The 10,514-nt window shown below is 37.7% G+C and overlaps 1 protein-coding gene and 1 long non-coding RNA gene across 4 annotated transcripts in view; one reads left to right on the top strand and one right to left on the bottom strand.

Annotated features, from left to right (window-relative positions):
* Window positions 1–10,514, bottom strand: part of LOC141377492 (uncharacterized) — a 42,980-nt gene that overhangs the window by 25,041 nt on the left and 7,425 nt on the right. Inside the window, exon 3 of one of the 3 annotated variants that reach the window (XR_015507325.1) lies at window positions 6,855–7,152. The exons of the other annotated variants lie outside the window; for them this stretch is intronic. This is a non-coding gene — a long non-coding RNA (uncharacterized LOC141377492). The remainder of the gene's footprint in view (window positions 1–6,854; window positions 7,153–10,514) is intronic. 3 annotated transcript variants of the gene reach the window in all.
* phox2bb (paired like homeobox 2Bb) lies at window positions 6,610–9,736 on the top strand. The gene is given in 3 exon segments (NM_001014818.1): window positions 6,610–7,071; window positions 7,757–7,944; window positions 8,260–9,736. Coding segments are annotated over 3 exon segments (855 nt in total). The 5' UTR covers window positions 6,610–6,830; the 3' UTR covers window positions 8,686–9,736.

Raw genomic sequence — 10,514 nt, 5'->3', positions numbered from 1 at the left:
TTATATCAGGTTAATTGTGTATCTTATATATTTTTTTAATTACTGAGTTAGGACACTAAAGATCAGATAAAGTTCACTCATTCATTCATTTTCCTTTGGCTTAGTCCCTATATTTATCAGGGGTGGCTGCAGCGGAATGTACCGCCAACTTGCATACTGTATGTTTTACACAGCGGATGCCCTTCCAGCTGCAACTCAGTACTGGGAAACATCCATACACACTCATCCACACACATACACTATGGCCAATTTTCATTAATTAATTTTTGGCTTAGTCCCCTTATTAATCAGTGGTCGCCACGACCACCAGATAAAGAATAATTAAATTACTGTCAATTTTTTTCTCTTTATGTCAACAGGTACCTCATGTTTAATTAACTACTTTTTAGAACATTTGTCCATAATGTAGCTATCTTAAAAACATGAAAGCTTTTAATGAGAATTAAAAAATAAATAAATAAATAAAATAAAATAAAAATTCACAAAGTGCAAACAGCAGGTGGAGCGAAAAACAATAGTAATTCATCAGCTCTCCCGGCAGAGCCATTCCATTAAACTGCATTAAATAAGTTTGAGTTGATCTAACACCGTCGACTCCCAAAGCATTTCCATCTCGCACTATTCATTCTCATTTATGTTCTTTACAGCTCTAAAACTGAAGATGCTGACCGTGGCTAATTTATCAACAACATCAGCACATGTTTATCGCATTTTGAAGTGATGCTGATGAGACAAGAGACTGCAAGACTGTTGATCTAACAAACTTATACACAATAATGCAAGTTCATTTTAAACAAAGTAGTCTACCCAAGAAAATAAAAAAATTATCATTCCTAAAAAGAATGTTGAAAGATTTTGTTTTGTTTATCCAGCAACGCAAAAGAACTACATCTGAATATTTTTTAGTGAACTGTTCCTAAAATAACCATGTTGTCCTAGTACAAAGACCATTTGGATAATCTAAAGAACATATTCAGGGCTGGGCGATATGAGAAAAATGCAATTATTTTCCATATTGAATATAAAAATATCAATGTAAGTTGTTATGCACAAAACTTAGAGGGTCAATTAAATGTTGCACATTTCCGCTGTTTGATTAGCTCTTAGAACAATATAGAGAGAAAAAAAGTCCAGAGCTTATTGTTATTGACAAATTATATCGCGATTCAATATAATATCATTTATCAGCGCAGTTCTATTTTCCATTAACAAAAACATCGAGTGGTTTCACGTATTTTAAAGGTTCGATCAATGCTAATAAATTATCTTTATATTTATGCTTATAATTTTAAAACTTACGGACTTGTAAAGAGAATGAACAATCAGGATTTTATATCAGTATAAGTAGGCCTTTTAAGTGAAGAGAAAACTAAAGAGGAAGAAAGCTATCCAGGCCTACCAGACTGTGGGTTCAAATGTTCATGATCGCTGGTTGTGTGACCCTTAATGTCCGTTTTCATTCATCAAAAACATTTAGTTCACTGCAAGACAAATGCAAAACTCAAAAAAATATGACACGGGTCACATATGATTTATTGTCACATATGGCGATAGAAGAATGCCGGTCATTGTTTTCCCAATAACAGACACAATGTTCATCAGAAACTAGACTGAGCAGACATAGAACTAGAGTGACTGTTCTGTCATGCAGACTTGATATGGAGTTACCTTACAAAGTATTCAAACTTTTGAGATTTTCAACCAAATTTATAGTGGTATCATCTACTTTAATTTTGAAACACACCATTAAGAAAACAATAAATTTGATGATTTAATTATATAGGAGAGCTACAGAGAGTTGGCAAAGGCAAATTTAGCACTTGACAATAGATTGGTTGGTGTGGACTATACAGTAGCCTAATTGCGATTCAACCTTCAAGGCCAACAAGCAGCCCCTCAGAGACCAGAAGGGATTTTTTAAAACATTAAAAACCACTCAATCATTCTTGATGTGCTGCTGTGTCCCCTTTAACGTAGCTGGTCATTAATCGCTTAATTCCAGTAAACCTTCGCCCTATACAATAGCCCGCTGTCTTTCGCTAATGCATGTGTGATTAAGCATTTATCTCAGCGCACGGGCGATATTAAGCCAGCAGGTCCTACAGAGACCCAAATGCCTTCGGGGGGCCGACCAGCCTGCTTGTGTAGCCTCATGGAGACGGGCTCTGGTTAATGACAGTGACCCGAGCTTCATCGGCCATTCTATTCAACCATTATAACGGCCTGCCGGCTGATTTATGAGATGGGGGCTAATAATTGTCAATTGCTTAATGTGGACAACAATGCCAGTGTGTTAAATAAAATATGCCCCCTCTCACTCATTTGGCCTCGTTTGTACGAATGACCCTGCCGGACTACTTAAGCCATGTTAAAACAAACAGCTATGGTTCCTAAACGTTGATAGACAACTTAAAAGAGACACTTAAACCGGACAGAACTTAAATAAATCAGTTTAATTTAAGATTTACGCATATTCATTAAAATTGCAAGAAAGTCAGTGATTAGCATTTAGACTGCAATTTTCAGACTAATTAATTAGGTGAATCTAGTATCAATATTGCATTAAAGGTAGACTATCGCGCACTGTGCAGAAGACCACAGGCGACCATGTTTATTAGGCCAGCATTAGAGAGTAGATGTATATGTCTTCTTTCCGCCGGACAGTGCTGGATTTGGTGGAATCTAATGAGGGTCACTGTTAAACCAGCGTTACACAGCGCGGGATGAAACGATGACAGGGGACTCCGATAAGAATTTAATTCCATCTCATTTTAGACGATTTTATGAATCAAATTCTTAAACACTGGCAAGAGATTAAATAATCACATCTTTTCAAAATCTTATTTGGGTCCGGTCGATGCCATTTCTTCTCCCGTTAATGTCGACTTAGAGGTTGGAGTAATTTCGTAATTGATTCCGAGCACAGGATCTCAGCGGGGCCAGAGCCGCGTTAGAGGGTAATATGTTTGCTAATACTGTCCCCGCAGAATAAGATTTTTATGCTAATCCGCTCCTCTGAAGGCCATGCATCATCGTGGTCACTAGGGAAGGCCGTGAGCTGAGATGGCCGTAAGAAAAGGATAAGGGATCTGCCATCCCGGATACACAGCCGGACCACCGCTCACATCAATAACGGGGTCTGGGCCTAATTCCCCCCAAAAAGGCAAGTGCTTATATCTGTAATTGTGAATACAAGTTGTTTAAAAAACTAGGAAGAAAAAGATAGTATAAGCGTACTAAAAATGCAGTCGCAAGTTTTCTATTAGGCTAAATTGTCGTCATCCTTAAATTGGGTAAAACCGTTTTGGGAAGGTAAACGTTTTTTCCCAGGTTTATACGATTTTATATTTGTTGTACCGAAGTTGTATCGAAAAAGGTTACTCGCTATTCAACCTTACAAAAAGCATACTGTAATGTGATATCGTGCACGTAAATAAAAATACAGTGTAAATACTACTACTATTACTACTACTACTACTACTACTACTAATAATAATAATAATAATAATAATAATAATGATAATAATACTTCTTGTTGTTGTAACAATGCAATTTGCAAATAGGCTAAATCTATTGTTTACTGAAGAATGCCCTTTAGTTACAGAAACAATTTAGAGAAGGCATCTTATATTTATTGCAGACTGGGTAAAGAGCAATCTGTAGGCTATTATAAATTATTATTATTATTATTATTATTATTATTGTTGTTGTTGTTGTTGTTGTTGTTGTTGTTGTTGTTGTTGTGTTGTCGTTGTTGTATAATTTAAGCAAAAGTAATGAAGTTAAGGGAAAAAATAAGATTTGTAATAAATTAAAACAAATATCACCTTTATATAATAATTTAATGCAATTTAACCATGTTATTAAATATAAACGACAGAGTTTAAATAAATCCAAAAGTAAAGAATAAAAGTATAATTTACAAATAAATAAATTATTAAAATATTACATGCGCGCAAAAAAATGAAACCATATTAATTTCCCATCTAATAATCCGAGGATTTCCTCAACACTGAGTGAGACGTTATGTGTTTTATCTGACAGCAGTCCCACCCCTCTGCCTCCCCACTTATTCACTCCTCTTTTTTTCTATTCTTTTGCGATACTGATTCGTCTTATCCATCCTCACACAAAGGCATTTTGTTATTCCCTTTGTCCTCCTGCCGACCCGCATTCCACTAGCACAGAGCAACTCAGAGCAGGCGTACAGAAAATTAAGAAGTCTCTGTCGAGCCTTCTAAACTTCCACCCCTATTGTCAACCACTTTGCAACCAAAGATTTAGGATCTTGCGAGCCGCGCAGTTCTTTGATTTATTTAAGTGAAGCCATATGGACGCTGTTATTTATAAGTCATTAAATCACAAATTAACCTCTAAATTACGGTTATTGAACCATTATCACACTGTTAATCACTGATGGGGTACAGTTTTACGGTTTGCTGTTAGAAAAGGGCTTAATAGAATTCTCCGTGCTATTGACCTGCTAACAATATTATGCCGGTGCGCGCAGATTGAACTGATTTATAACAGATTATAGCCAAGTGGGCCCAAATAGCTCCTTTAGAATAAAGTGTGCGCGCGGCCGCAAACGTGTGTACATGTTTTCTTTGAGCTTGGAGGTGGACAGGTCGCTCATTCAAACAGTAATATCAAAGGTTTCACGTTGACATTTTAGTCCGCCCAACAGATCGCAGAACCAGTTGATAGTATGAAAGGAGATGTTGAAAATATAAAAGATGGGCGTTTCGGTGGCTGGTGGACCACAGAGCATGAGAATAAAGAGCTGTTTGAATAGGGGAAACGGATGGTAAAAGCTATAATTGTATTTGCCTCGGCAAAATATCAGAAAGGACTTTTCTCGGCCCTTTGTATATGTTATTAGATTAATTCCTCGCGATGCCTTCTTTTTCTTTCTAGGCGCGTGGAGGGAGGACGGTGGACCAGTTGGTCTTTGGTTTCAGTAATCAAATTAACCATTTGCTACATCTTTTAGTCACAACTCGCGTGTAGAAAGAAAAAAATTAACATAATAGGGGCCGGGTTGTATCAAGAAAGACTGAACTTTTTAATCGTCATTTATCTTTCTCACAAAAAAGACGAAGCTGACTGAAGGACAAAAAAAGAATTTAAATGGTGCAGAAATTGTGGAAAAAAAAATCTAACTATAAATGCTCATAAATTTTAATTAAAGCTTTTTTCCCCTCTGTTGCATTTCGCATTGAAAGGGTGGTGCGCATACAGGTGCATCGGTCCTTCATATTTTTTTTTAAATGCACGCGTGCGCACACACATAAAACATTGTAGCAAATAGTGGTAATTTTATAGACTACTATATTTGCGACATTTTAAGTATTCCTTTCTATTCCATAATATGAAACAAGTGGTCAAAGATTTATTTATTTTTATTACGGTGATAACGAAGTGAGAACAAATCTTGGATGATGAAATTCTCTATAGAATATTTTTAATTCTTTATACATTTGGAATAAATATATACACGGTCCGTACCACAGCATGTCATCAAAATCGTGCATAATATAATAACAAATCTTTTATTTTTTACAGTTTTACCTTAATCTTATCCATGTCTTAACTACATCGTGCTATCCCCAAGACATACATGCAAGCGCCTTGTTTCCACTATAAAATTATGTTGTGAAGCAATTTTTTAAGATAAGGTTTGACGATTAAGCTATTTTGCGAATTTGCATGCCGCCCTCATTATTAAAGCGTACACTTACCATTAAAGAGTAATTACAGCTATTACAAAATGCAGAATAATTGCAGAAATTACTTGGTTAAACTACAAAAGATAAAGGAGCAATGTGATCAATTTAATCAAAATTAAATGTGCGTGCGGAAAATTTAACTTTTACCCAAAGCCGTGTGTGTGAGGGCAATTTACTATTATAGGCTACTATTGATCTTTTCAGCTGTCCATTGAGGAAAATTTTGCTTTTTAACTAATGTTACCATGCTATTGCTAACGCGTCACTGATATTTGCATTGCGCACTTGTTTCCGGCTACATTTTTTAGTTACAACTTAAATATTCTGCTAAATAAAGCATAGCTAGAATAACCGCAATATTAGTCTCTTCGGCTCTAGAAAATCAGCAAGTGCCAAAGCAGAAAAGTGTAAAGGCTGAAGGAAAAGTAAAGGAGACGAGGAGATACTATCGAAAATTCAGCCCAAGGTATACCACCGGTTTAAAGGCTTAAAAGCTTGGGGAAAATTGGATCAGGGAGAATCGTCACCCAACTTTCATTATTTCCAAGTGGTGTGATTGAATTAAAGGGCAAGATGGCGGTTTGAGCGAGAGGGCTATACGTGGTGGAGGGGGCTGGCGCGTAATGGTGGGGTATTAAATTCTAATTAGAGATGCAGGGGATCAATGATAGGGAGGTTGGACAGCCCGATCCCCCAGTGCCAGCCCAATAGACTGATGAGTTATTGTCATGTAAAAAAGCGCTAGCAATAAGACCCAAACGCCGTGCTATTGTCCAAGCGGAAAGAGCCAAGTTTATTATGAGGACTATATGCTCTAGAGACCTGGGGCTAGGCGGCTCCTTGGGAGGCTTTTCATAAAACAAGGCTCAGCTCCTATAAAGGAGGGCAGTTTTTGAGCAGGCGCCGAGCAGTGCACATCTACCCACGGCACGAGCCTCTTTTAAACCTGTAAAAATTCAGCCGTCACAAGCTCCCCATCTCCGTCTGCGTTTTGGCTTGCTTTTTTCATGTGCTCCTCACCAATTTAATCCAATTTGAATTTGACGTTTGTGTGTATTTTTCCTTGGGAGTGCAGCTTTCCTTCTCCACTGAGCCTTTTCAATGTATAAAATGGAGTATTCTTACCTCAATTCCTCTGCCTACGAGTCCTGTATGGCCGGGATGGACACTTCGAGCCTGGCGTCAGCCTATGCGGACTTCAGCTCCTGCAGCCAAGCCAGTGGCTTTCAGTACAATCCCATCAGGACGACGTTTGGGGCCACCTCCGGGTGCCCGTCGCTTACACCGGGCTCCTGTAGTCTAGGCACCCTGCGGGACCACCAGAGCAGTCCGTACGCCGCAGGTAAGCCCAGAGTCACCTTTCACAGTTCGCCAGCTGAGAGGCACGAGAATCATGGCCCCGGTATATAGGACGGCTTGATTGCTTTCGAAAATGGAAATGTGTTTAGTATTTACCAAACGAAATTTGCTTACACAAATGAAAGAATTTATCACGTTAGAAGCGATTGCAGGCAAGAGGTAATTCAGTTACGGGGTTACACTATCCCAGTCACACCCTAACCGCCAACAAAATTATCTTAAGCTGCCAAAATGATAGGCATAATTTATTTACTTTGCGATGAGACATAAACCTTCGAAAATAATGAAATAACCATGGACTTAAGCTCATTATTGACACTGAATTGAAGTTGCAGTAGCAACAACAGAAGAGATAGAAGCATTTATGACAACTTTACAATTCAGTCTCCAATAACATTCAATTAACGGCATTTTACAGATAACAGGATTACATCTGACTTTTTATAACCTTATCTTTTATCACGATTTGATCTTATCTTACACGATTTATAATGCAACTTCTAACTGTATTACTTAGTTTAGAAACTTTTTTTCAATTATTTCATTTTGACATTTTTTACTTGCTGTCTGAATCAACAAGTTGCATACTTTAGATTTAATGTGACATTTTAGGTAGCCTACATTTTACAGGATATTTGTCTAACATTTGACTTGTGTCATTTCAACAGTTCCCTACAAGCTTTTCACCGATCACGGAGGCTTGAATGAGAAGCGAAAGCAGAGGCGCATTCGGACAACTTTCACCAGCGCGCAGCTCAAGGAGCTGGAGCGCGTGTTCGCTGAGACTCACTACCCAGACATTTACACACGAGAGGAGCTCGCGCTTAAGATTGATCTCACCGAAGCTAGGGTGCAGGTGGGACATTCTCCGCTTACTTATTACAACTATTTACAGAAATAAAGTATTGTTAAATATTAGCAAAATACCAACTTTGCTTTAGTGCTTTATTTTCATTTTTCGTGTCTTTAATAAATCAGTACCGTCTTATAATTCCAATGATTCACATTATAACACAAAGTGCGATTTTCAATAATGATGCTGAACGTTCTATATTAATACAATGCACATTCATTTATATTAAAACACGCAATTTTGTACAATGAAGATTAAAGTTCAATGAATAATGAATAATCTAATGAGTAACCAAAATGTGATGCGTATTTTCCGCAGGTGTGGTTTCAGAACAGGCGCGCCAAATTTCGCAAACAAGAGCGCGCAGCCGCCGCAGCAGCTGCTGCAGCAAAAAACGGCACTGGGAAGAAATCTGACTCGCGAGAAGAGGACAGCAAAGAGGCAAAGGCTACCGATCCTGACAGCACTGGCGGGCCAGGGCCTAACCCGAACCCTACCTCCAACTGTGGTGGACCGAGCCCCACAGGGGGACAGGTCAGTGCCACAGGAAATGGCCCGGTTGAACAGGTGAAGACGTCAGTGGCCGGAATGGGACCCACCGCGCCGACTCAAGGTTGGGCCTCAGCCCCGGGCACCATCACCTCCATTCCGGACTCTCTGGGCGGACCGTTCGCTAGCGTTCTGTCCTCATTACAAAGACAGAACGGAGCCAAAGCCACTTTAGTAAAGACCAGCATGTTCTGAGTTAGTGCTTGATGCAGAAAAGAAGCGACGACCGCGAGATTCAACAAACAAACAAGAGTTAACTCTAGAGACTGATTACTGAGACGGAAAAAAGAGAATGCCAAAAGAAAGAGAGAGCCCTGTATCTCTATTCACTAGTGAAGAAAGAATAGACCATCTACGGTAGCCATCCGACTACTTTCAAAGCCACTGGTTTACACCACAAGCTGGATAATACCATCACTTACACCATGTTAACACTCGGACTGTTTTGTTTTGGCTTTGGTCGTCGACAAATCTGACTAGTGCAAGTAAACTAACCGATAGACTGCGATGTGCGCTCCTGCTGCAAAGAACACTCAACAAGGACTCATGAAGATACAATGTCATTATTCAGTGTCATTATACTTGTCATTATATCTTGGCGCCATAATTCTTTGTTTACATTGACTTTAAACATACCAATAGCGCAAGTTACACGTCTGTGTTACAGAATACTGCCAAATGTGGCACTCTGTTATATATTTTTACTTATAAATTTACAAAGCCTTAGAGCCAGGAGCTCTGCAAACATTCATCTACATATTTACTATTAATCAAGGCGAATTGTTCTTCAAAATGGCACAAGTACATACTTCATTGTTGACAGGAATACGTAAATGTTTTGTGTGTCTTTCTACAGCTGTGTTTTTGTGGCTCAAATTGTATAGTGTTAAAAAGTATTGACGTCCTAGATAAACATAGACCACATCCCCCTTGTAGTTCACTAAGTCTTTATAATGTTTTACAAGTTACAACTGGCGCATTCTTTGGAGGGAAAGGGAATGGATGCAAAACATTGTATTTATTTTCTATATTATTTGCATGTTGTCTTCTCCGTCCAATTTTATAATGATTTCACCTATTTTGTGAGCATAATGTAACATGTTTTTTGTCCAGGATTTGAGAATTATTTATATGTAGGTAATGGATGCTTATATTTAAGAAGGAAATATTTCTACATGTGCACATAGTTTTTCAGGTGTACCATTGACATGGCTGTTGATGATAAAAACAATTATGATGCTGAAAATAATATTGTCCCTTTTCTCTTTAAAGTATCCACTTTAATCAATGTGGGGTGAAGGGCGGGGGCATAAACAGTTTTCTGAACATAAATTCAAAAGACCTTTGACTTATTACGGAGACCGAGGAGGTGACTCTTCAGCACCTTGGACAGCCGCACAAGGTGCCGGGCGGCTAAGTCTATATTGGCTATGCGAGAAATGATGCGATAATACACTAAAATACAAGACACTGCTGTTTCCGCAGTTATAACAAAAATATGCACATTATATTTTACTAGAATTTTACTTTAAAAAAAGATGCATCATAAATTCGAACATTTATATCTCTCACAGTTTGTTTTTGCGAATGCGTTTGCTTTAATCGACCATACATCACTATTATTATTATTATTATTATTATTATTATTATTATTATTATTATTTTATAATAGTATCGAATAGTATTCAATAGTGCAACTTATTAAAATAATAATAATAATAATAATAATAATAATAATAATAATAATAATAATAATAATAATGCTTAAGTAGCATAATTAGCAGAATGATTGAATATGATGTAAACTCGGTATTGCAAAGCATTTAATGTGTTTTATTGCAATGTCATTTTTTCTTCGCAATAGACCATTTTAATGTGGTCATGTCATTGGCCCATGAACATTTCCTGCTTGATATCATACTATTTCATAACTGTAACAACAGACAATTCAATCATAACCAAACATTAAAACAGCTATCATAACATTGTTTATCAATATGTGGCTCTTTTTGGATCCATAGAAG

The sequence above is a fragment of the Danio rerio genome, chromosome 14 (genome assembly GCF_052040795.2).
Source record: "Danio rerio strain M-AB ecotype USA chromosome 14, GRCz13ab, whole genome shotgun sequence".
NCBI classification, from domain to species: Eukaryota; Metazoa; Chordata; class Actinopteri; order Cypriniformes; family Danionidae; genus Danio; species Danio rerio.
The sequence above is the reverse complement of the archived record's forward strand: the minus strand, read 5'-3'. Positions and strand labels throughout refer to the sequence as shown.